The sequence below is a fragment of the Micropterus salmoides genome, unplaced genomic scaffold (assembly GCF_014851395.1).
Source record: "Micropterus salmoides isolate LMB-PRFRI ecotype aquatic unplaced genomic scaffold, ASM1485139v1 Ms_hic_scaffold_13, whole genome shotgun sequence".
Classification (NCBI taxonomy): domain Eukaryota; kingdom Metazoa; phylum Chordata; class Actinopteri; order Centrarchiformes; family Centrarchidae; genus Micropterus; species Micropterus salmoides.
In genome coordinates, this window is record NW_024040374.1 from 33,981,218 (window position 1) to 34,009,117 (window position 27,900).

The 27,900-nt window shown below is 40.5% G+C and overlaps 1 protein-coding gene across 2 annotated transcripts in view; it reads right to left on the minus strand.

Moving 5' to 3' along the window:
• sass6 (SAS-6 centriolar assembly protein) overlaps positions 1-22,956 on the minus strand; it is a 29,309-nt gene extending 6,353 nt beyond the window's left edge. Inside the window, exons 1-12 of one of the 2 annotated variants that reach the window (XM_038716905.1) lie at positions 22,718-22,956; positions 18,703-18,760; positions 16,942-17,021; positions 16,718-16,822; positions 16,285-16,453; positions 15,742-15,819; positions 14,126-14,245; positions 13,766-13,957; positions 11,056-11,250; positions 10,418-10,507; positions 7,524-7,703; positions 65-146 (exon numbers count right to left, since the gene is read on the minus strand). In XM_038716905.1, coding sequence (XP_038572833.1) covers positions 65-146; positions 7,524-7,703; positions 10,418-10,507; positions 11,056-11,250; positions 13,766-13,957; positions 14,126-14,245; positions 15,742-15,819; positions 16,285-16,453; positions 16,718-16,822; positions 16,942-17,021; positions 18,703-18,760; positions 22,718-22,779 — 1,411 coding nt within the window. In that variant the 5' untranslated portion in view covers positions 22,780-22,956. Of the gene's footprint in view, positions 1-64; positions 147-7,523; positions 7,704-10,417; positions 10,508-11,055; positions 11,251-13,765; positions 13,958-14,125; positions 14,246-15,741; positions 15,820-16,284; positions 16,454-16,717; positions 16,823-16,941; positions 17,022-18,702; positions 18,783-22,717 lie in introns of both variants that reach the window. The other variant, XM_038716907.1, reaches the window with a different exon arrangement.
• Positions 22,957-27,900: the final 4,944 nt, after the last annotated feature.

Here is a 27,900-nt window from a genome sequence, read left to right on the forward strand (position 1 = left end):
CTATTTGCAATGAGTCCTCTAACATAACTATAGTTAGTCCATTCCTCATTGAAATTATCCTCACCATTCTCATTTGTTTTTAACACCTCTCTGCTTTCATTTAGCTTCTGTACCGTTGTCTCCAACTGCTCCTTTAGTTTTGAAACCTGTAACATACAAATGATAATGTCATTAAGTTCATATCAAATAATTTCTTTTGTATTATTTAGCTAGCAAATAGAATTAGCCCAAAGGCTATTTTTCATCTGTTGTTCCCGGCAGGTCACAAGGTGCAAAACAACACCACAATATAACAATATATTAAATATACAACACAATATAAAAAACACCACAATGTTCTGCAGATTAAAGTGCTGATTATGTAGTAATGTGCTTTATATGCAAGTGCAAATTAATGTATTATAGGGCTGTTTAGTACAATGAAGTGCTGTGTACTTGGGAGCCAGACAATTTGTCAGTAACAGTAAAGCATGCGGAAATAATATGACATTTTTATTTAACATATCAGGGGTGACTAATGATGATTTTTTTTTTTTTTTATATAGCTGACGATCACCCACTTACAAGCGCTTACAACTATTGTGATGTCAGATATCGAGTTTATTTACTGTTGTAAACATTGATGTCGCTGCACTACGTAGAAACAACGGTTTCTATAATTAATTAAAAAACAAGCAGGCAGTTAATATGCACACTTTAATATTTGTTTATTTATCGCAAGTTATACATCATCTCACAATATATACAGTACAGGCCTACCTCATGCCCCTTGGATCTGGTCTTACCAAATAATCATCACCAAATAAAAATTAAGTGTCGATAGTGGTATCGATAAAGACTTGGATTGTTAAGCAGTCTCAATAATGGAATCAATATTAATAAAAAATTAAAGCTGCAAGCAGCGTTGGGCATGCCCTCACGCTGTGACATGCCCTCACGCTGTGACATGCGTTGGGGTGTGGCTGGAGGTTGGGAGACGCGCGTTTCGTAGAGTGGTCACGAAGATGTCACTTCCTGTGTCCTGCTAATTATATGTTGTGCAGCAGAAGGTGACGTGTAGGCAATGCTGAGAAAATGCCATGGAAAATCCCAGAATTTTTGTCAGAAACGGCTTACTTCATGTTACCAGTGGGTACCGCTATGACGCTGAGTGAATATTTTGTGGATGTGTTCAGGACAGGACTCTTATCGACCATGTAAAATTTGTTACAGATCTGAGCATGTACACTCAAGTTATAATAACTTCCTCTTCTATGGCGAACCATTGATGTTTGACGCCACGCCACAGACACGCCTATCGACGAAAACTCCCAGATAGCTCATTAAAATCAATCCAATTAATTCCCTAGGAGGAGTTTATTAAAGTACGGACCTTGTAAAAGGCCAAAAATGGGCTGTTGGATAGACTGAATTTGACAGTTTTTGATATTCTTTTGACATGATTTTGAAAAGTGTGGGATCCAGTGTAACGCCATGGTACTTGAATTCATTTACAATATCCAGTTCTTCTTCATTCAGGAACACACCTGAGTGTGTTCTGTCGTTTACAGGCTACTCCCAGGATTCTCAAAGTTAAATTTAAGACTTTAAGACCTTTTTAATACCACCTAGGATGAAATTTAATACCAACTTCACTGCCATTTAATGAAAAATCTGAATTAATTTTAAGCCAGAGAAAATTATTTTTGTTTCATACAAAACATTTTATTATAATAAATTCAAATTCAACACACTATAGCTTGGGGTGTGTTTGTACTTTGATATGAATCAAGGACGTCACTTTGTGTGGAAAAGTGGTGGGGACATAAGGGTTCAGATTAGGGGTGTGACGATACATAGCTCACATGCACGATTCACAATATTGGGTTCACGAGAACAAGACAAGAAGATATTTTAACACTATTTGATGAAATATTCAATGCTGAAATATATGGGAGTCTGGGGGTCCCCTAGAAAATTTTGAGCACTAAAACAATTAATTCCCTGCATTCTGGAGACATTTTCTGCACCAGTTTATGGAAGAATTGTTTTTATTTAAATAAAGTGATTCAGATTTTTTGAACAATGCACATTTGTATCTTATCTTTAAATTGCATGTTTTCTTATTGTGCAAATAAACCTTTCCCAAAGTATTTTAATTTGTTTAAAGTAATTTTTCAGAACATATTTGGCATAATTGTTGCCACCTTCCAAGCTGATGGAACAAAGGACTGTTTAATTGATAAATTAATCATATGTTTAATTGGGCACACTAGGGAATCTTTGTGCAGTTTAATAAAGTTAGTGTCCAATCCATACTTATCCTTAGCTTTGGAGTTATTTAATTCAATAATAACAACAACAACAACAACAACTAGAATTGCAAGCAGTTGTAAGCGGGGTCCAAGCCTCCTGGCGCAAGCCGGCCCCCCTGCGGAGGGCGCGCGATCGGTCCGGGCGCCCTGCCACCATGCCGCATAAGGTCATAAGGTCCCACCTTTTGGCGGCATAGCACCAAAATTGTCATGTGTGATCAGGGCCACATGAGGATTTCTCCAAATTTGGTATCAGAGTTGTGGTTGTGGAGAGCTAAAATGCATGTAAGTCAATGGGATTTTTTTGAATAGCGGCAACTAGGGGCTAACTGTAGCAAATTTTGCACAGCCCCTCAGGGGGGGAATGCCACGTAAGGTCCTCAAGTTTTGTGTTGATCGGCCTTTCCAAGCCTGAGATATGTTAGACTTCCTGTTTTCACAAATATTTGTTAGCTTGCAATTGGGACATTATTTGTCGGATCAAAATTCCCTCTACAAACTTTCTTCGGCTTGGTCCAGGGATGGTCCGTGCCAAGTTTCGTGCCGATCGGACTGAAAACGTCATCGCACAGAGGCGTGTCCAATACCATCGGAATCAGCAGCATCCCCAAAACACATAGACGATTTATGAATGTGCAATGTAGTGAGTTGTAGTTATCCTGCAAAATGTCCTTTGGTTGAAAATCCCATTGAAATGAAGGGGTTATTTGAGCTTAGATTATAGCACCACCTTTTGGCCAAAGTGCACCAAATTTTTGAGGTGTCATCAGGCCCCCCATGGGGAACAATTGTAATGTAATCTCACATTAATGCTCCAAATTTTGTGTGGATCGGCCATTCCAAAGCGAAGATATGACATCATTTCCTGTTAGTAGTGTTTTCTGCAAACGTTTGCTAGCATATAATTGCGTAATTTTTTGCACCAGTTTAGGCCGCAGTATGAGTTTTATGCACGGAAGAATAAAAAAAATAATAAAAATGAGAACGAAAACAACAAGGTTCCCAGCCCACTCGGGCTTGGACCCCTAATAATAATAGAGGTAACATCTGGTCGAAGTAATTTCTTCGATATTAAATAGGCTGTGTGTAGTTAACCAGATTAAAAACATTTGCTTGAGGGGTGAATAGTTGTGATATTTCTTGAACAAAACTTTTAAAAGATGAATTGAATTCTGCCGCCAGGATGAGAGTATTTTTCACCAATACATAATTAATTTTAATTCTTCGAAAAAGAAATGGAACATGTTAAAGTACACTGCTCAAAAAAATAAAGGGAACACTAAAATAACACATCCTAGATCTGAATGAATGAAATAATCTCATTAAATACTGACAACAAAATGACACAAAAATTATCAATGGAAATCAAATTTATCAACCTATGGAGGTCTGGATTTGGAATCACACTCAAAATCAAAGTGGAAAACCACACTACAGGCCGATCCAACTTTGATGTAATCTCCTTAAAACAAGTCAAAATGAGGCTCAGTAGTGTGTTTGTGTGTGGTCTCCACGTGCCTATATGACCTCCCTACAACGCCTGGGCATGCTCCTGATGAGGTGGCGGATGGTCTCCTGAGGGATCTCCTCCCAGACCTGGACTAAAGCATCCGCCAACTCCTGGTCAGTCTGTGGTGCAATGTGGCGTTGGTGGATGGAGCGAGACATGATGTCCCAGATGTGCTCAATTGGATTCAGGTCTGGGGAACGGGCGGGCCAGTCCATAGCATCAATGCCTTCCTCTTGCAGGAACTGCTGACACACTCCAGCCACATGAGGTCTAGCATTGTCTTGCATTAGGAGGAACCCAGGGCCAACCGCACCAGCATATGGTCTCACAAGGGGTCTGAGGATCTCATCTCGGTACCTAATGGCAGTCACCCCACAGCATTACTGACCCACCGCCAAACCGGTCATGCTGGAGGATGTTGCAGGCAGCAGAACGTTCTCCAGACTCTGCCACGTCTGTCACATGTGCTCAGTGTGAACCTGCTTTCATCTGTGAAGAGCACAGGGCGCCAGTGGCGAATTTGCCAATCTTGGTGTTCTCTGGCAAATGCCAAACGTCCTGCACGGTGTTGGGCTGTAAGGCCCTCATACCACCCTCATGGAGTCTGTCCGTTTGAGCAGACACATGCACATTTGTGGCCTGCTGGAGGTCATTTTGCAGGGCTGTGGCAGTGCTCCTCCTGCTCCTCCTTGCACAAAGGCGGAGGTAGCCGTCCAGCTGCTGGGTTGTTGCCCTCCTACGGCCTCCTCCACGTCTCCTGATGTACTGGCCTGTCTCCTGGTAGCGCCTCCATGCTCTGGACACTACGCTGACAGCAAACATTCTTGCCACAGCTCGCAGTGATGTGCCATCCTGGATGAGCTGCACTACCTGAGCCACTTGTGTGGGTTGTAGACTCCGTCTCATGCTACCACTAGAGCACCGCCAACATTCAAAAGTGACCAAAACATCAGCCAGGAAGCATAGGAACTGAGAAGTGGTCTGTGGTCCCCACCTGCAGAACCTCTCCTTTATTGGGGGTGTCTTGCTAATTGCCTATAATTTCCAGCTGTTATCTATTCCATTTGCACAACAGCATGTGGAATTGATTGTCAATCTGTGCTGATTCCTAAGTGGACAGTTTGATTTCACAGGAGTGTGATTGATTTGGAGTTACATTGTGTTGTTTAAGTGTTCCCTGTATTTGTTTGAGCAGTGTATATTCCTGACATGAAAATACTGAGTAAAGTTTAGAAGGAAAACATCACTCAGTCACAGTCATTCCTCCTCCTCTCTCTGCTGCTGCTGGTAGAGAGGAGCTGGTTTCTCTTAACAAGCAGTAGAGTTTACAAGGAGTTGCTAAATTTTAAGGGATGTAGAGTGTTTCCCCTAGGATGGAGTTGTAGCAGCGGAAGTGAAGCAAAATTTATAAAAAAATTTTAGGGGGTCCAACTCCTCCCCCAAGAACATTTTACATTTTCCAATGAAAAAATATATAATTTCACATCACATTGGACCATTATTTTCACCATATCTCTGAACAAATAGTTGGAAAAGAGCAGATAATAAATAAAGATCGGTCTACTGGGGCGGAACTACAACCTTTAGATTTGGGGAAAGTAATTTGGTTGGTTATGATGCTCTCAAAAGTGATGTTACATTTATGGCACAGCATGTTTTGGGCATCACCCCCTAAGCCTTAATGGCAGGAAAACCCTGCAGTATCATTATAGATACGATTGTTCATGTTTGTCTTATGTGTCTTCATTTTACAGCTTTTGACATAAAATAGGCAACATGAGAAACCTCCTCCCTTCTGAGGTGCATTTTATTTGCACAGTAAAATGCAAAAAGAAATGTCTCCTCAGGACTAGTTTGCATCACTAATTAGCTTTACTAACCTCAGCTCCTCCAGTCACCACAGTCCTTTTTTTCCCCCCTAACAACCACTTTCCAGACTCATCTGAAAACTGAAAAATAATTGAATCAGTCTGTACAGGACAGAGCTAAAGGCTACGCCAATTTACACTCAGTTTGTAACTGAGGTTCTCAACATTGAATAAGTAGGTAGTAATAAAATACAGCTACCAGTTACTTTCTAGAAATTGAGCTAATGTACATACACATAGAGCCAAAAGACCTAGCCTACTGTAGAAGCTTTCCTGCTCAGCTGCGCAGTCTGAAGGGGAGAAGAAGAAGAAGACATGCTTTATTAATCCCACAAGGGGAAATTCATTGTTCGGAGATGTTAACTAGCACACACAGGCTTCACATGTCCAGCAGGTGGGGAAACAACAGACTTTTCTTGGTCACGAGAAGCTAACACAGCATCTGTCAGCATCAACGAGGAGAGGATGCGAGCCAAGCATTGAGTGTTGCCGTGCTCGCACAGTGTGCAAGTGACAACATTTGTAGCGCACAGTTTTTTGATCGTGGGAAATTTTAGTAGCGGCGGTCATGATTCAGCAGCGCCGCACTGCCGCTCCTGAATGCATATAGGGTAAACACTGATGTACCATCTCAGCCTAAATGTACACGCCCTGTGCCCACTGATTGGAGAGTAGGGCTGTACCAGGAGGAGCATAGTGCTTGTGATTGGCAAGCAGAGATTAGATTTGAAAACGATTAATCATTCATCGATAATTGTTATACAGATGATACTCAATTATATCTATCAATCAAGCCAGATGACACTAATCAGTTAGCTATTTCAAGCTGCCTTTCATGCCTTAAAGATATAAAAACCTGGATAACCTGTAAATTTTTGATGTTAAAGTCAGATTAAACTGAAGTCATTTTAATTGGCCCCAAACACCTCTGAGACACAATTTCTAAAGACATAGTTACTCTGGAATGCATCACTGAAAATAAGGAACATCCTGTCTCAAAATGATGCAGAAAAACTAGTCTATGCTCTGCTGGGCTCAGATGATTACACTTCAACGCACCTTGCACCCGTTATCCTCATTGTAATATACATTTTAGGTCTGACCCCGAATACTCGAAGATTCAATGCTTTGATGGGTGGAGCCTGATTCAACCGTCAATCTCACAGTCAAAGCTTCACAGCAAAACAAGAGGAACAATTGCTGAAGAGACGGAGCCCCAGCTTCACTGGTGTTGTGCCAAGTTGTCCGCACCTTGTGGGATTTTCGTATAATTTCACCGTTGATGAACCACACAAAGAATATTTCAGCGTTTTTAAATAGTTACTTGAAATAGACCTGCAAGGAACCGTGAAGTGCATGCAGTTGTCGGCAGCACAGAACGCACGTAAAAACTCTGCTCAAGGCCAGTGAATGGCAGGCGAGAGAGAGAGAGAGAGAAAAGGGTCTTCAAAAAGCCTAAGTTGAATGAACAGAGAGTGCAGCTCTGCAACTTCTCAAGATTAAAGCAGAGCTATCATATGTAACCCAACACCCCCGGCTCGCAATTGCTGTGCACAAAAACACACGACTGGACTATCAGTCGACTATAGGCAGGACTTGACTATTCTGATTCGACTATGTAAATCCTTCGTCGGGGACAGCCCTAATATATTTACTATAAAACTAAATAAAACAACATCCATACTGCCTCTGTTTGTTTTCATCTATGTATTTTTTATTGGCATGTAGTGAGCTCTGTAAATATAAGGAGCGAAAAGTCCACAGAGTCAGTGCTGCTTTACGTTATTAAGAGATTAAGAAAAGCCAAAAGACTGTTATATGCAGTGAAGTTTCCATGATATAAAGACATACCTCCTCGTCCTTGGTGATGAGGTGCTGCTGAGCGCTACGGAGATCCTTTTCAGCATTCTGAAGTTTTTCTGATGTGTCTTGCAGGACCTTCTCCTGGGACACAGTCACAGTGTTTTTCACTTTTATTTTTCCAATTAGGACCCGTACCTCCCCCTGCAGCTTCTTAATGATACCATTAGCCTGGACAAAAAAAATAAAAAAAATCACATCAAAAGGAGGTAAGAATCTGGACCATAATTGAACATAAAGTGCAGTTATTTAGGTACTCCAACAGGTGCTTCTATTATTTTGTTCACCCAATTTATATCAATGAAAGTAGGCAACAGTAAATAACAAACGCCTCTCACCATTATGCAATACTGTTCAACAACATCATAAACTCCATCGTTGAAAACGAGCAACACTTCTCTAAACAGGTTCAACAAAAACTGAATATAAAAAAATTCATGAAAGTAGTATACCTCAGATTGTTGGTTAAAATTTTAAATATTAACCAAATCTTAAAAATGATCCACAAACATAGGTGTGTACACAGGTAGATAAATATTGATGGATCTTGATTAGGGCTTAACGATTTTGGAAAATATTCTAATTGTGATTTTTTATTTTAACCAATATTATGATTGCAATTCATTTTTAAGCTCTTTACCTTCTGTATAATTCAAAACGGACAAGCAATAAATCAGTGTATACTATGACCAACACAATATTAGACAGATTAAACATCCACTGTTCTTTCATGTAGGTCAGGCCTGTGTTATGATGAAATTAGGTGATGCATGTATTGCATGAATTATTATTATGAGCAATGGTGGAGAAGAAATATCAAATTATAACAATATGAGAAAGATAACTTGAGTCAAGTCATGGCTTTAAATAATGATATAATATCATTAGGTCGGCCTACCTACAGACCACAAGAAAAACTAAGTTCACCACAGTGTATTATACAGTTAACGCTCAATATAAAACCCACAGTTCAACCACCAATTAATGCGTCCTTTTCTCAGTTCAAATCTCCTAGGAGTCCACCTTTTTATCTCCCAGTAAGCAAACAAAAAATACTCAGTTTGAGGTTCAATTCAAAAGTTGGCCAACGAAAATAAAACCAAGTGACGCCTCTGGTATTTAATAGACAAGCTTAGTAATTCTCTGACAACACCGGAGTTCCCCTCCCCCACAGCCTCCGATGCTGGTAAGCAGTGCACTGGCTGTAACCAGGCTGTAACTCAGGACAGACTGCTTTTCGGACTTGTGAGTTTGATTTGAAACGCCGTTACATAGATAGTTACTGAGCTGTCTGGTGGCTGTGTGTGTGATGCAGGCGCCGATCACCACAATACGCTTACCTTACTACACGTCTTTCTGTTGTGCATTTTTCCTGTCCGTCAAAGCGGACGATTGCTGGCCGACGATTTCAACCACCGGCGGGTACTACTTTCATTCCCTGTGTGACACTAGAGTTTCTACATCTCGGGCAAAGCAATTCTGTGGTTTGAATCCTACCGCTTGGGGAGTTCCTACAATGTTCTGTGGCAAGGACAATTATCTTCCTCCCAATGCCTCTCCGCAGGGGTGCCCCGAAGCTTGGTGCTAGGGCCCCTTCTCTTCTCAATTTAGACCACCTCACTGAAGACAATCATTCGCTTGCACGGCTTCTCTTACCACTGCTACACAGATGATACGCAACTCTACCTATTCTTCCCACCAGACGACCCCACCGTCTAAGCGCGGATCACGGACTTTCTCTCGGACATATCTTCCAGAATGAAGGCTTGCCACCTTCAACTAAACCTCTTTTAGACTGAACTCTTGGTCATTCCAGCCAAGCAATCTATCCACCATAACATCAAACGACAAACTTACTCATCAACCATCACTACAAACAGGATGGTGAGAAACTTGGGTGTCATGATTGATGACCAGCTGTCCTTTTCAGACCATGTTACTGCTGTCTCTCGGTCATGCCGCTTTTCTCTATACAACATAAGGAAAATCAGGCCCTACCTCACTCAGTACACCACCCAGCTTCTGGTACAGGCCATGGTTATCTCTCGCATCGACTATTGCAATGCCCTCCTAGCAGGTCTCCCAGCTTGTGCGGTGAAACCCTTACAAATGGTTTAGAACGCAGCAGCACGTCTGGTTTTTGATCAGCCCAAAAGGACTCATGTCACTCCATTCCTCAGTGACCTCCACTGGCTCCCCGTGGCCTCCAGAATCAAATTCAAGTCACTAATGCTGTATACAGAGTGACTACAGGGTCTGCACCCAACTATCGAAACTCCATAAGACAAGCTTACATTCCTTCTCGGCCACTACACTCCTCCAACCAGCGCCGCCTGGCTCTGCCATCCCTTCACACAAAGCAATCCCAGTCCCGGCTATTCTCATCTGTGACACCACGATGGTGGAATGAGCTACCACACGCCATCAGAGCAGGAGCGTCCCTCTTTAACTTCAAGAAGCTCATGTCTTCCTAGAACACTTCCTCTTATAATACCTCTAACCCCTAACATGCACTTCCTGTGCTCCTTTTCTTCTATCCCCTTACAATTCTCTTGTACTGATTGCACTTTTTTTTGTTAACTCTTACTTCCTTCCCTAGGTATTTATCCCATTGATGCCATACGTGCTATTAGCTCTTACTAGTATTTATTGTTGCTCTTATTAGCCTAGTATTTATTGTCAGTTGTAGATCTCATGCTGTATTGATGCTCTGTTGATGCTTGTATGTTGTTTCTCAAATGCAAGTTGCTTTGGATAAAAGCGTCTGCCAAATGAGTAAATGTAAATCTAACAGCCAACAGTTACTCAATGACTAAAAGAACTGAGGTCAAACAAAGTGTGGCTTATATCTAGCAGATGGGCAGCTTGCATGCAGCTTCACAAACCTTTATCAGCTCCTCAGACAGTGATTTCACCGTTGCTTCAAGTTTTCTAATCTGAAGTTCTTTACTTTCAGCATTTTCTTCCATTGACTTCTAGAAAACACAAACATATATGTTACAGAATTAGATTAGATTTATCTTTCTTATGATCATCGAACTCCATTAGAAGACCGAAACCAATTATGTATTGTTATTTCTTGACACTCCCTGATTCCCATTGGTTTTTACTGAACATGCAAATATTTGAATACACATTGTTTCATTAAAAACTCAAACTAAAAGAAAAGCTTAGTCATTTCCTAAAACACCTGGCCACTGTAGTTTTGGCATGACACGTCACTCAAACAGGAGGAAATAGTGACTTTATCAAGTAAGCCGAGGCCACAGTGGAAACTCATGTGATCATACAGTGCAATTATAGCGGACTAACATGGGCCTGTGGAGAAACAGGCACAGAAATCCAAATGAGGAATTGTGACTCCAAAAATGTATTAGACAGGTGGATGTGATGAAAATGTGACTAGCATAAGATCAGGGTATGCTAAGTATAACTTAAGCTAAAGTGCGCTGTTGCTTTTCCCCTCCATCACTCAGCTTTTTAGCTAATTGAAAAAGGACGCCTTTGGTGCAGTAGATCTTACCTTCTGCTCCTGAGTGGCTTCCAGCACCTCTTTTGTGCGTCGCATGAGCTGATCCTTATCTTTGATCTCCTGTTCCAGAACAGCCACTCTCATCTGCAGCTGGCTCACCAAACGCTCCTTCTCATGGACCTCTGTGTCCAGAGTGCTGTTCTCCCTCCTAAGAGACAGGACCTGCTGCTTCGAACGCTGGCACTCCTAAACTCATAACAGCAGGATATTAATCCCACGACAGATGTAGTCAGTAATCGTTATTTAATGAATCATTATCTATAGGAGGTTGACAAAAGAACAATAGCTTACACCACAGTACAAGAGTGCTGCATATAATGTTCCCTTCACTCAATCAGAGGCTGTGGTTTGGTTCTGTTTTTAAACAAATAACCCATCCAGTGCTATTCATTCAGTCAGCAGTGGGCAGGATCAACTCTTTGCTGGTGCAATTTTACTATGACATACACTGTAATGAAAATATACTAACATTGTGTTTTCAACCACAGAGGTATTAACAGTGGGGATTTCTGGGGATCTAATTGTTTAAAAGGTTCAGTGTGTAAGTTTTAGTGGCATCTAGTGGTGAAGGTTGCAAATTGCAACCAGCGGTTCACGGTGCATTCACATGGGCCTCGGATGATCCCTTTTTCCGAGTTGTGAAGTCGTCTTCCGACTTCAGTGTTTGTTCATGTGCTCTTAAGTCGGAATGTGGAATCAACATGGACGCTAGGGCTGGACCTGAATATTTGATTGTTGGGTACACATTCGATTTTCAGTTTTGGGATTCGAAAATTTTTATTTTTTTCTCCGCACACCTGACCTCCGCCCACAGCAGTGATCATAACACTACAGTTCACATCAAAGGGGAAACTAAATGAAGCCCTCAGCTCTGTGGGAGCACTTTAAACTGAGTGATGACAACGGTGTGTCAGTTATGGAGTTACCAATGACTGAGCGAGCGGTGACTGATGGTGATGATCAGACAGGTGAGTCTGTGTGTCACTGAGACATAGAGAGCACTATATGATGCTAATCTCCGCTTTCATAACATTTTGATGGCCAGAAATGGACAGCTCTTTTCTGCAAAAGCTCTAAAAACCAAGTGTACACAAGCTGCTCAGCAGCAAACAGCAGTCAGACACATCGACTAGCTGATGAATATAGTGGAGCTGTCTGTGAAGGTTCTCAATCATCCAGGTCATAGTAATCCAACAAAGGTTGAGGTCAAGGGCAACTGGACTTGGTTGAAGATACTAGATAGGTTGATAGGTTGAAGATACTATAGTGGAGCATTTAGCTGCTAAAGAGTCAGATACTTTCCTCAGCAGACCAATCGACAATGTCTATTATAAAAATCCATCGAAGTGAAATTTCATTGTCAACACGTCGTTAGAAAGATGCAGTTTAAGGGAGCGACAGCAATCTTCTTATTAAGAACATTCCTGGTTGTTCATTTCTAACTCCAGGGAAGTGCTGGGGGCAGTCTCGCTTCCACTGTCTGACTGCTCGAGTGTAAGACTACTCAGGAAGAAGAAGCATTCACGCGAGAAGCGGACAGCAACGCAGAAAGAGGCTAAAAGCACTTTTGAGAAGTTCTGAGGTGAGAAATCAATTGTATAGAAGAATATTGGCAGTTTTACGAAAGCGGATGGCGAATACAAAATGTGCTTAAACGTTTTTGGGGTTGAGAAGGTCCACAAGCGCCCGCGAGGTTAGCGGTGTTAGCTGGCCGGCCAGTCTCGCCCACAGAACCCTCTGGTCCCAGTTACACAGACTCAGACCACAGCATCAGCAACAGAGGAAAGGCTACAATTGTAAGATAGTTTCAATGTTCCGCTGTTATTCTGTCTTTACAATCTGAGTAATGGTATTACTCAGTATTTGCTTTTAATGTGCTTTTATTTTATATAATTCCAAAGCAAAAATCTTTGTTAAAAAGTTAACATTTTTAAAGTTAAAACCTACTTGGCAATAAATCAGATTGTGAGCTTATTGTTTTGGGTGATAAAGCACATTCATACACTGGTGGAACAGCCAGGGGCAATTCGGGGTTCAGTAGCTTGCCCAAGGACACTTCGAAATGCGGCCTGGGGGAGCCGGTGATTGAACCGCCAACCTTACGATTAACCCGCTCTACCTCCTGAGCCATAGCCGGTTCAAAGCTTTTTGCAACATAACAATTTCAAAATAGTTTCACACTAGGGTTTGGAAGATAGACGATGCCATGATCTTTTAGCGTCTAGATTTCAGTGAGCTGAGATGCCTGCGGAGCCCAAAGGATACTAAAGGACAGTACCCACCCAGCCCCAGCCTGTTCACCCTGCAGCCATCTGGCAAGAGATACAGAAGAATCTGCTGTCGTACAACTAGACTACAAAGCAGCTTCTTCCCCCTGGCTGCGAGACTCCTAAATTCATCCTCAGTACTGCACTATGTACAATAGTTTTATTTCTATGACTTATAATTTATCCACCCATCTAGTGTATATAACTTTTGTATATAAAGTTTGCTTTTTGCGAGCAACATAAAGGGAACTACAACTTCATCTCAATATACTAACTTGTATTGGAAGCACATATACATAATTTCCAGTTATTGCCCCAAATTTCATGTTTCCAGCTCAAAATGTTTCCACTGGCCCAAAGATAGTTATTGCAGATTTAAAAATTCCAGTAAATCAGGGCCAGTGAGTCCTCATCTGGCCTCCACATTCACTTACCTCCTCTGTACCGACTAGTTTAATCTTCAGGTCTCTGATGACAGACTCGTTCTTGTATTTTCTCTCTGTCAGCTCTCTGCAGGAGGCCTCCAGCTCTGTCAGTCTGCTATGAAGCTGCTGGCTGCTCTGCTTGTGTTCACGCTCCAGCTCCTGGCGAAGCTTCTCAGCCTGCTGCTGAAGTCTGCTCTGTAACTAAAAGACACACCAGAGAAATATCTCTAACAACTCCTGCAACACCAGATTTTCTTTCAATCTGGGACTTCTTTTTAGATGGATGTTTTGTCTAGTTTGATTTTTATCATTTCATTTCCATTAACAACCACATCAGACACATAGTCCAGTGTAGATGAGGAGTCTTACCTCTGCAGCCTTCTCTCTCTCTGATTGTAACTCCTGAGAATGACGACTTGACAGACAGCTGGACTGACTTGTCCACTCTGAACGCAGTTTGTCCAACTCTTTTGTCTTCTCAGACAGAGTCTGTGAGAGAAATGATAAGTACAGTTTCTTTTTTAACCATTCCAATAACAGTCATTCTTCATTTTACAGAAAACTCTGTGTATATAATTACATATATTTATTACAACATGATTTATATATAGTAATGTTATTGGGTAGGTATGCTACTGTTGTTTTTAATTTCATGATAACTAAGTACTGAACTATCTTGTGAAAGCAGTAGGCCTAAAAACATAACTAGAACTGCAAGCAGTTGTAAGCGGGTCCAAACTGAAAAACCTATTTTGATTAACTCTTGTGAAGCAGCAAGTCCAATCGGCACCATTCTTGGCACGGACCATCTCTGGATCAAGCTGATAAAAGTTTTTATAGGAATTTTTGATTCACGAATAAATGTCCCAATTACAAGCTAACAAATCTTTGCAATAAAGGCTAAAATCAGGAAGTAATGTCATATCTTAGACTTGGAACGGCCAATCAACACCAAACTTGGTGACCTAATGTGCCATGGCTTGCTGAGTGGATGTGCAAGATTTGGTTCAATTAGCCCCTAGGTGGCGCTGTGTAACAGCAATTAGCCATTCCTCTATAACCACAAGTCGCATTGACCTGTCACTGGAGCCGAATTAATCAGGATGGACTCCTGACACAAGGCACCAAAGCTGACCCTAATATGCCCAAACCTTATATCTATGTGTTTGGGAGATACTGCCGATTCGCATGGTATAGGACACGCCTCTGTGCAATGACGTTTTCATTTCCCCAAATCGCGAAAACTGAAAAACCTATTTTAATTAACTCCTCCAAAGCGGCAAGTCTGATAGGCACCACACTTGACACGGACAATCTCTGGACCAAGCTGATGAAAGGAAATTTTGATCCGCAAAAAAATGTGGGAGTTATAAGCTAACATTTCTTACGCCGAATGCAAAACCCAGGAAGTGATGGCATATCCTAGGTTAGGGAAGTCCGATGTACACCAACATTGTGTACCTTGTGTGGCATGCCCTCCCGACGAGCTGTATGAAATTGTGTTTTAATCAGCCTCTAGGTGGCACTGTTAATCAATATGCAATGACACTTCCATAGACATACATTCATTTCATATCTCTGTAACCACGAGTCCCTTTAATTTCGAATTCTGGTCATTTATTCACCACAGGCCCCTGAAGCCAAGGCAGGGCGCCGGGAGACCATTAGTATAAAGTCGGCTGTAAAATGCTGATTTGCTGATTGTGGTGCTCTGTTCCTATCACGCCAAACAATTCTATTCCCTAGAGAAGCTCTTTCTCCATTGGTTGATGTAGTCTTGTCATGCCCCACTGTGATTGGTATAGCCATTTCAGAGCTCAGAGACCAGTCATGTGCTCAGATCTATTTTCCACCTCACCAAGTACATTCTGGATTCAGTGCTGCAGCAACTATATGTACTGCTTAAAGTGTATCACTTTACTCTGGTTATGGCAGTTGTGTGATTAAAATAGGGTTCTAAACACAAGTCCAGTGAAAAAGCACACCTGTTGAGCATAACTCAGCTGCCTGGACAGATCATCTTCAGTCTTCTTTAGCTTCATCTCGAGACCCTGCTTTTCTGCCTGAAACATCGATATGACACATCTTTAGAAACATGGCTTAAACTGGATTCTAGCTATAAAGCTTTAAACAGAATGTATGATTAAATAAGATAATTCCACTTTTAAGCTTAATGGTTTCCTGTGAAGCTCTTTACATCTGTTGATTTTTCAGTTCCTCTCCTCCTGTGTTTATTTGTTTTTTTACTGTGACCTCTTAAAAGCAGAACCCTGCAAGACTATCAATGAATTGAAATGCTTTAACCCAACTGACTGAAATGTACAAGCAATATATACTGTGACTAGTGTGTGCACAGTCAACCACTGCAACAGACAGCAGAGATATAAAAGCAGCTGGGATTGTTTGGATTAATGTCTCCCTCTGCAGAACTCCACAAGACAAACCTCAGTTTGATCAGATACACATTTTACAACTCAAAGCTCAAAAGGCCAGACAATATTATGATGAATTATGCTGAATGAGCCAACCTTCAGAGAGGAAAGACACACTGCCAGATAATCTTTAACCTCTTTATCAGATCCTTGAGTGAGCCGTAAAGACAAGTGGTTCAGGTGTTTGAATGCGTTTGTCTCCACGACGCTGAAGTTGGCAGGCCCTTCAAGCACTGGAGACTGACATGACAAGTGCAGAAGAAACCTGTGGAAAAGCATAAACAGCCATGTAGTGTTGTTTTACTGGAGTACATAATAATAATAATAGTGTCTCTAATGATCAGATTAACCTTTATAAGCTGATTTTAAAAAAAAAGCAGTCACATGCATGACTCTCAGCATTATTTACACTTTTGTTTATCTCACAATATTTATGGAAAAATTACTGATACAAACCAATATGTAACGCAAAGCTGAATTGATTTGAAATTGAACAGGGTGATGTGTGGTATTTTGCATTTCTGTGTACCTTGGATTGTCTGACTCTTGCTCAGAATGGCACAGATTAAGAAGGTCAATAAACTTCTGAGGGAAAGATGCAAAGTCTATCAGAAGTCCCTGCTGGACTTTCAAACTACATACATCAACAACAACAACAAAGAAAGCAAACATCAGTGACAGTTAAAGAAAGCTTTTTCATGGCATCCTAAAATCAAATAGTGAGCATTGAAATTTATATAATTCAATACTTACCTTTGGAAATCTTCTTCTGATATAGAGAGGTTGAAGAGAAAATATGGATCTACATCATCTGTTAGTTTTACTAGAAGATCCTAATATAAACAAAAACAACGAGGTTGAGGTGGCAATTCTTTCTAATTAGCCAACTAATATACAGGTGCTGGTCATATAATTAGAATATCATCAAAAAGTTGATTTATTTCAGTAATTCCATTCAAAAAGTGAAACTTGGATATTATATTCATTTATTCCACACAGACTGATATATTTCAAATGTTTATTTCATTTAATTGTGATGATTAAAACTGACAACTAATGAAAATCCCAAATTCAGTATCTCCGAAAATTAGAATATTACTTAAGACCAATACAAAAAAAAGATTTTTAGAAATGAAAAGTATGAACATGAAAAGTATGAGCATGTACAGCACTCAACACTTAGTTGGGGCTCCTTTTGCCTGAATTACTGCAGCAATGCGGCGTGGCATGGAGTCGATCAGTCTGTGGCACTGCTCAGGTGTTATGAGAACCCAGGTTGCTCTGATAGTGGCCTTCAGCTCTTCTGCATTGTTGGGTCTGGCGTATCGCATCTTCCTCTTCACAATACCCCATAGATTTTCTATAGGGTTAAGGTCAGGTGAGTTTGCTGGCCAATTAAGAACAGGGATACCATGGTCCTTAAACCAGGTACTGGTAGCTTTGGCACTGTGTGCAGGTGCCAAGTCCTGCTGGAAAATGAAATCTGCATCTCCATAAAGTTGGTCAGCAGCAGGAAGCATGAAGTCCTTTAAAACTTCCTGGTAGACGGCTGCGTTGACCTTGGACCTCAGAAAACACAGTGGACCAACACCAGCAGATGACATGGCACCCCAAACCATCACTGACTGTGGAAACTTTACACTGGACTTCAAGCAACGTGGATTCTGTGCCTCTCCTCTCTTCTTCCAGACTCTGGCACCTTGATTTCCAAAGGAAATGCAACATTTACTTTCATCAGAGAACATAACTTTGGACCACTCAGCAGCAGTCCAGTCCTTTTTGTCTTTAGCCCAGGCGAGACGCTTCTGACGCTGTGTCTTGTTCAAGAGTGGCTTGACACAAAGAATGCGACAGCTTAAACCCATGTCTTGCATACGTCTGTGCGTGGTGGTTCTTGAAGCACTGACTCCAGCTGCAGTCCACTCTTTGTGAATCTCCCCCACATTTTTGAATGGGTTTTGTTTCACAATCCTCTCCAGGGTGCGGTTATCCCTATTGCTTGTACACTTTTTTCTACCACATCTTTTCCTTCCCTTCACCTCTATTAATGTGCTTGGACACAGAGCTCTGTGAACAGCCAGCCTCTTTAGCAATGACCTTTTGTGTCTTGCCCTCCTTGTGCAAGGTGTCAATGGCTGTCTTTTGAGAGACCATTTAAAGGCCTTTGCAGATGTTTTGAGTTAATTAGCTGATTAGAGTGTGGCACCAAGTGTCTTCAATATTGAACCTTTTCACAATATTCTAATTTTCTGAGATACTGATTTTGGGGTTTTCATTAGTTGTCAGATATAATCATCAAAAAAAAAGGAATGAACACTTGAAATATATCAGTCTGTGTGGAATGAATGTATGTTATACAAGTTTCACTTTTTGAATGGAATAAATAAATAAATAAACTTTTTGATGATATTCTAATTATATGACCAGCACCTGTACAACTACCATCCATCCATCCTACTAATATACAAATAGAGAGAAAACTATTTAAATTGTTTAGGCCAAATTCTTACTCACCCTTTTGTGTACTGAACTTGCCAACTGAAGCCCAATTGTGACACGGATATTTGCTTTCCTATAAAATGAAAATATCAAAACTGATAAACTGGTTAATAAACATCTGGCTTCAAACAGTATGTATGCCATAATCTGAGCTAATATAAAGATATTGTTGGACAGTCATTTCAAACCTGCGGCCTTCACATTTTTGTAGCAAGACATAGACTGAAGACTTCACAACACACACACACACACACACACACACTCACAGTGTGCAAAGACACACGTATCCTGCCAGTAAAACAGTGTTGCTAATTGGCGAAGTTAGGGTGGCGACCATGATTCAAAATTAATTAGACATCCAAAACGAGAGACAATGAGGCCTTGTTGGATTCTTGAACACCTAGATCCAGGCTCGATAGGAGTAAACTAAGATTTATAAACATAGGAGGCCCAGGTAAAGGAGGGCCTGATAAGGGAAGAAGACTAGATAGATGAATACAATGGGCCTTTGCAAGTGGACTGCAACTATGAAGGCTGTGAAGGTCATCATGTGATACAGTACGCAGCACACAAACCTCTGCTTGTGTTGATGTTAACTCTCTTATCTTATGCACATACACTTTTTATTAATATCAAGATGATGTCTTAACATAACCAATGTCACACAGTTTACGCAATCTGCTCCTGGACCAGCTGGGATACAGTCTATGGGTTAACCGTACAATTTTTGGATTTTTCTATCTTCTGGAACGATATCAGGGAACTGCTCCAACGCCTTCTTAAACTGTATATCAAATAGAAATCTTTCTTCTACTATATAAGAGTACGGTCTAGACCTGCTCTTTTATGAAAAGCGCTGTGAGATAACTGTTGTTGTGATTTGGCGCTATATAAATAAAATTGAATAACATGGTCTCATTACATTCCTTACAAGTCACCTCAAAAAATCCCATCATGTGACCGCAAGTAATGTGTGTTGTCTTGTGTACTATTATGTATTTTCATGTATACTATGTTGCTGTCTGCATTAATTCTTTTCTGGGAAGCGCGTGGCGGAGCTGAATATAGCTGCGGCCCGGAGGCTTACTCCAATTTCTTGCAATTTCCCCACTGTGGGACAAATAAAGGCTTCATTCATTTATTCATTCATCAATCATTCCAATTCCCAAGCTTGATAAAGATTTCCTCTCTTACTGGTCAGTTGGAGACCAATTCCCTTGTTATGTAGCCTGTAACTGCTGGCACTTGTCTATGCTAATCGTCTGAATGAGGGATTATCACAGATCATTGATAAGTGTCAATCAGCCAAAGGGTCGAAATAGACATAATTACACCAGGGGGGAGTTCAATCACAAAACGTTGTGCAACGTTCCGCAACGGGCTTCGAGGTATGTTTTCTTCCGTTTAGTGGGCGTGTCAGAGGTGTCTTCCCTGCGTGTCACAGGTGACTCCCCCTGCAGTCCATAAAGTGCCTCTGCGCCTCAGCCGTTCCAAACCCTCCCTGCAGCATTTGGATCACGCCTCCTCATTTGAATACACGACTCAATCCTCAATCCCCAAATCTCCAATCCCCCAATCCTAAATGGCTAAATGCCCAATCCTAAATACCAAATTCATTTTCGACTTCGACTTTTAGTTTTTGATTTCGACTTTTAGTTTCCGATTTCGACTTGGTTTTAGACTTCTGACCAAATAATCCCTCCATACCGAACAGACAGAATGCATTTTTGCAGTGATAGGTACCTTTTTTAAAATTGTTTTGTATTGACAGTGAGTGTTTTGCGGGCTGTTTATGGGCCCTGGGCGCCTCACGTTTTGGGCACCTGCTGCAACTTGTTTTTTCGATGGAACTCTGGGCAGAAAAGCGCCCGACGTCATTCACATTTTTTTTTAATTAATGAAGAGACGGGTGGCAGAAGTTTACAGTTGCTTGGTTTGTCCGGAGACTTCAAACTGTCCCAGACTCATCCTAAAATAAGCCTTGAACCAACCATCATAAAGACAAAGCACCTGGACCAGCTGGTGGTACTACCAGCGGCGTCTCCTCTTTCTGAGGGTCTCATGTACCCACATGGATCTCAGGTTTCTTGTATCTTTCTAATTTCTATAAATATTTTATGGAAATTGTGTTTTTCCCCAATAGCTTCTATGTCATGTGATTCAGGGACTCCAAACCAATACTGAATTGCAGTACTAAACTGGGAAAATGAGGCACTACTTCATATCATATTTGAGTGCATATTCTATTTTCTATTAATATTTATTCACATTTTCTGGAAAGACAGCTTTCCCCCCCCAGTGGCTTCATGACATATAACGACTCCAAACGAATGGCGACTTGTAGTACTACACTGGGCTATTGAAACACACCTATTCAGTTTAGATTTGAGTACTTTTATTAATACTTACAGCTATTCTACAATGGAGAAAATAATTATATTATTATTAAGAAAACCCATTGAATGGGAAGGTGTGTCCAAACTTTTGACTGGTAGTGTACTTCTTAACATCCATTAGTACACTGCTCAACACACTGTACATACTTACTGGTCTAGTCTGTAAAGCTAACATTAAATGCTCATTTGTTTTCTGCCTTTATAGTCTTTCCACTTAAAGCGCTTTAGATTATGTTATCCATTCACAGACAGACTGCAGAGGTTAAGGTGCCAACTGCACATACATACAGCGATTTGGGGTTCACCGTCTTGCCCAAGGAAACTTCGACAAGAAGCCGGGGATCGAACCATGACCTTCCGGTTAGTAACTCAGCAGCTGAAATGCAGGGTATTATTCAGTAGTGATGTGCGATACCACTTAATTCCTATCCGATCCAATACCAAGTAATACCCAGGCTGGTATTGTATTTTTACCATACTTTATTTCTAGTTTAATGTGACCTCCCTCTCCCGTTTCTGTATTTATGAGAGAAATAAGGAGTAGGCTGTGGTCTTACCACTTCAAAATAATAGCTGCATAATGACAAGACATCAAACTACTGTCATATTCTTTAATTATAATAAAAATATCCTACTCTGTACTGCCACTTCATAACATCATCCTATTATTGTGACAGACTTAATCTCAGATGTTTAGCGAAGTTTGCAGTGTTGCTAAAGTATTTCACGGTTTTTGCACACACATCATCTTTATTACCTTCTATTTCTACAGTCAGCCAGAGTCAGTATTCAATCGCGGGAAATGTAAAGAGCTGCAGCGGCTCACTTCAAAGAAGCTCCGTCACAGAGCCGTAGTGCAAGCATGACTTTGACAGGTGGAAGGAAAAGTAGTTCCTATCAACCGAGTACAATTAGACCATCCTGGTGACAGTAAGATACTTAATAATAAAGATAATAAAACACACACTCACTCCAAATGACTGTGTATGAGTATCGCTCCTAGAGCAGGAAACGTTGGTATCAGAAATATCGATACTTTAGGATCGATCCGCACGTCACTATTATTCAGAGGTTATCCCTCACAAGCTGTATTACCAGACGTCACCTGATTACAGCAGATGACATCTGCTAGCTGTCATCAATAAATCCACAAGAATAGTTTATTGAAGTTAGAGACAGAAAGCACAAGATCAGGCCAATGGACATGTGCTACAATGATGATACAAAGTGATTTAAGGTAATTTCCCCTTTAATTTGATCAAAACCTGTATGGTAAAATAACTTTAAAATGTGTATGGTCTTTGTCAGTGTCACTCTGGCGCCATTCAAAAAACCTCTTAAACACACATTTTTATGACAGCTAAAATATGAAGCAATTGTCATTGTGTCGGGCTGGCTGACCGCAGTTAATTACTTCTATGAACAACATACGAGAGTAAATCTGTTAAACTCTGAGGTGTGGTGGTGCTTCAGCTCCGTTCATGGGGGGGCTGCTATACGCCTCCATGTCACGGTTCTGGTGTTTGAAGCCCCGAAGCTTTCAGTCTTTTTTCGGCACAAATAGAAAGAAAGCCCCAAAACTTCATCTGCCCATCTCCATCCATGAGATTATCCTGGGGTGTTTGCAGTCTTACCTTTCCTCGTTGTCCCGGCACCTCACGAGCACTTGTAACACTTTGCTGAACAGTTCCTCCATGTTTGAACAAAGTGAACGAGTCTGTTACTAGGAAGGTAACGTGAACCGGTCAACGTTAAAGGCTAAGATGTGAGGGGGAGCTATTTATACTGAGATGCGTTGTCTTTCATCACACGGACTCTTCACACTTTCATTGTTATTTCCTTGGTATTTTTGATTTGGCGCTTTTCACCCGCCAACTGAATCACCCTGGAAACGGAAACTGGCTGGATGACGTTAAGTGCGGTTGGCACCTACCGCCACCTACCGACTAGGAGTGGCTCCGGCTCCTTCTTCTTCTTCTTCTTCTTTTACCGGTAAATTTTTCCCCCTCTTTATTGAAAATAGCAAAATTTACAGACAAACATGGCTGCATAAAACCAGTTTCACATATAGGGTGCTTCTCAAGTCTCCTTTTTTAAAGGTCATCTTTATTGCAAAAAAAAGGATACATATTATAAGTGACTTATCAAAATATACATAACAATTTACATTTATGAGAATTTTGCTAAAAGAATTAATAAATTTATAATGAAGTACATCTTTTCTTTACTTTGACTTCTATAAAAGCAAAATACAACATTATTCCACAATAAGGCAAAATCTTTAAATATGGTCTGCTGAGGTTTTGCCAAAATGTTCTGGTGTGTGAGCAATACCAAAAGAGGTGCAAAACAGTTTCTGGGTGGTCTTCACAAAAAGAACAGTTTGTATTGATGTCTCTTTTAAATTTAACCATGTAATAATTATCAGGGTAATATCTGTGAATTATTCTGAACGACACTTCTTTTCACCTTGTTTACTATCAAGTATCTTTTTTCCAGTCAGTGTCATTTACAAATCGATTTGGAATAGAAACAATTTCTTTCTGAAATAAAGCATGAATGTTCTTATTATTTTGAGGAAGTTGGGAAAAACAGATTTTTCCTACAGAATCAGCCACATCGGGGAGGGAAACAGTAGTAGGTAAAGCATGATTGTGCCTGATGGAATGGCGTCAAATACAATTGAAAAACGGAGTCAGAGGAGAGTGTAGAGAACGAAGAAGACACAAGAGGAGTTGTAAATAGGAAAAGGAAGAAAGATAGTGATTCAAGTGATGGCAGCCAGGCAAGAAGAACAGATGAGAGGTTTCAAGTAGGAATGATAGCAGTGACAAGGGATCTTCAAGGACTCGCACAAGGTTGGAAAGTTTGTTGGAGACAAACTCGGAGATGTTTAGTCCATTAAAATAACAAGTAGTGGGATGGTTGTCATCGACTGTGTTTTAAGGCGTCAGAGAGACCAAGTGTTGAAGATCAAAACATATAAAGATTTCAGCTGTTTGAAATGCTTCCCACTCGGGGAAAAAAACAAAAAGAAAGGAGTAATAAGCGGTGTACCATTGTCAGTGAAAGACGAGGACTTTTGGAACATTGAAAATGTTTGTGAGGCGAGAAGACTGACAAGATTCCGCCAAAGAGAAAGGGAGGAAAGTAATTCAGTGTGCCTGACTTTTGTGGGAGATTTGCCTGAGAGGGTCTACCTAGACTACATATGCTATAGGGTGAGGCCTTATGAAAGAGCTCCATTAAGGTGCTTCTGTTGCCAGGAATATGGACATGTAGCAGCAGTATGTAGAGGAGTCAGAAGATATGGGAGATGTGGGAAGGACAACTGTAAAAGATAGGAGTGTGAAGAGAAACAAGAACAAGCTAAATGCATTCACTGTGCAGGAAATCACCATGCGGGGTCTGCTCAATGTCCGGAAAAAATAAAACAAACAGAAGTGAGTAAAATCAGAGCACAGAAGTGAGTAAAATCAGAGCAGAAGAGGGTCTAACATACGCTGAAGCTACCAAGAGACTGGAAAGAAAGAATGAACGAGCAGCAGTACAAGAGGAACAACAGCCGAAAAAGAAGGGAGAGGATCAGAATGTGATATTCATGGTAAAGAAGCAATTCCTCGCATTTATTGCTATGGTGCCTAACTGTGCTGTGGAAATTAAGAGCAAGTCAGAAAGGATCAAGATGTTACTGGATGCAGCAAGGAGATTCCTAGGCATTGCAGACATATCAGGGGAAGAAATAGACACAACTCTGAGGGAAGGATTAACATCATCTCAGACCATTGAGTCTGGGATCATAGAACAGCCAACGGAAGGGGAGAACATTGGGTAGTAACTGTAAATATATTGCACTGGGAGACCATTTCACTCAGTAGGTGGCGGTAATGCAAAACTTTGGACGCCAACCACTGCAAAACCCCGAAGAAGAAGAATGTGAACAACGATTATTGTACAATGGAATGCAAGAAGCTTAATAGCAAATGGTCAGGAGTTTAAGGGATTTATTAAAGATTTGAAAAATAAACCAGAAATCATATGCGTTCAAGAAACATGGCTTAAATCAGAATTAGAGTTTGTTATTAAAGGATATGATAGCATCCGTAGAGATAGAGGGGAGGGTAGTGGAGGAGGATGTATAATATTTATAAAACAAGGAATGCAATATAGAGTTTTAGGGAAAGGAAAAGAGTTGTAATATTTAATAATTGAAGTATGGACTAGAGAAGGAAATATCAAAGTTGTTAACTTTTATAATCCATGTAATATGTTGTCATTAGAGTTGCTGGAGGAACTGGTGATACAGTTAGTAGGGAAGGTGATCTGCTGTGGGGATTTTAGTGCCCATAGCACATTATGGGGTAACTGTTATGATACTAATGGAATGGTGATTGAGGAGGTGATGGAGACGACAAATTTAGTGTGTTTAAATGATGGAAGTGGTACAAGAATTAATATCAGAACTGGTACAGAAACAGCACTAGATCTTACATTAGTGTCAGATTCATTAGCAGGCATTTGCACATGGGAAGTAGTTAGAGGAACGACTGTAGGAAGTGACCATTATCCCATTGTAATAGTAGTAGTTTTGAGTCTAGAGGAATATGAAACAAGAGGATTTCAGAAATGGTCATTCAGTAGTGCTGAATGGGATAAATTTAGGAGTATTAGTGATGAAGAAATTCGAAAAATTGATGAGGCTGCAGAGAAGTCAATAAAGAAGAAGGCAGGTAAGCGCAAAAGTAAGATTGTACCATGGTGGACAAAGGAATGTGAAAGAGCGATAAAATCTCGAAATAAAGCTTTTAAAGCATTAAAAAGGAATCACTGTTTTCAGAATTTTATTGAATATAAAAAGTTACAAGCAAATATAAGGAGAATCATAAAAAGTGCAAAGAAAGAATATTGGAGGAATTTTTGTTGCTCAGTAGGAAGGGAGACAGACATTGGTAAAGTTTGGGGGATGATAAAAAGAATGAATGGGATAAAAAGAGAGTATGGGTACCCAGTCTTAAATGATAGACAAACAATAGCAGTGAGAGATGAGGAGGAGAAAGCAGAGATGCTGGCTAAAACTTCTGTAACAATTCACAGTTCAAATAATATTAGTGAAGAGGAAAAAAAGAGGGAGGGAAACAACAGTACGGGAGAGTGAACAAGAAGAAAATCCTAATGCCCTATTAAACAAACCCTTTACAATGACAGAACTAAAACGCACTCTCCAGAAAACCAAGATGTCAGCACCAGGAAACGATCAGATTTGTTATATAAAGATAAACCAGCTCAGTGAAAATTCAAAGGATGTATTACTAGAACTATATAATAAAGTATGGGAGGATGGGAAACTGCCACAGAGCTGGAAGGAGGCTGTGGTAGTGCCAATACGCAAACCAGGAAAAGACTGTACAAATCCGGGGAATTATAGACCAATCGCTTTAACATCCAACATATGTAAAATAATGGAGAAAATGATAAATGAAAGGTTAACATACTATATGGAAAAGAAAGGATATATAGCCAAATACCAAAGTGGCTTTAGGAAAGGAAGAAATACAATGGATCCAGCTGTATGTTTAGAACATGAAATTAGAAAAGCACAAGTAAGCAGAGAAAGTGTAGTGGCTGTCTTCTTTGACATAGAGAAGGCATACAATATGATGTGGAGAGAAGGATTGTTAATTAGACTGTCTCAATTAGGAATCAAAGGACGAATATATAGATGGATTAAGGACTTTTTACAAGGGAGATTAATACAAGTTAAAATAGGGAAGAGTTATTCAAGAAAATATATTGTTGAGAACGGAGCACCTCAAGGGAGCATAATAAGTCTGTTATTATTCTCCATAATAATTAATGATGTTTTTAGGGAAATAGAGAATGGGATGGGGTTATCACTTTTTGCGGATGACGGGGCAATTTGGAAGAGGGGAATAAATCTGAAATTTATTGTAAAAAAGCTACAGAAAGCTATTATGGAAATAGAGGAGTGGTCATATAATTGGTACTGAGGTAAAACTAAAGTTGTATCATCAAGAATTAGAAAGACTGAAACACTTTAAAATTTTGGGGTTATGGTTTGATGAGGGAATAACATGGGGTGTACATATCCAGAAAGTACTGAACAAATGTAGGAAGGTGTTAAATGTTCTGAGGTGTTTGGTGGGAAGTGACTGGGGGGCTGACAGAACAGCACTGAAGGCAATTTACTGTGGATTAATTAGATCAGTACTGGATTATGGTTGTGTGGTGTATGTATCTGCATCAAGCACATCTCTAAAAAACGTTAGACAACATTCAGTTTCAGGCTTTGAGATTATGCACAGGGGCATTTAAAACAACTCCAACGGCAGCACTACAGGTGGAAATGGAAGAAATGCCACTCGAGTTGAGAAGAATACAGCTATCTCTGAACTATTGGGTTAATTTACAGGGCCATAGTGAAGATCATCCAGCACAAAACACTTCAAAAATCTTGTTGGGAAAAGGAGAGGAGGGAGACAAAAAGCTTTGGGTGGACAGTTATACAAAAAGCAACAGAGTTAGAATTAACTGATTTAAAATTCAATCCAACAGTACCACTGCCAGCAGTACCACCTTGGGTACCAGAAGCGACAGTAGATCTAACACTATTAGAAAAGAAAAACAAGGACAGCGGGTTTATTTTGAAATCACCAGTAAGATGGAAATAAAGAGCATTATTAAACAGAAGCTGAAGGAAAGGTGGCAAAAGCAATGGGAGGAAGAGAGGAAAGGACGGTGGTTTTACATAATTCAGAGGAAAGTGGGAGAAATGAGATGTGCAGGAAGAAACAGGAGA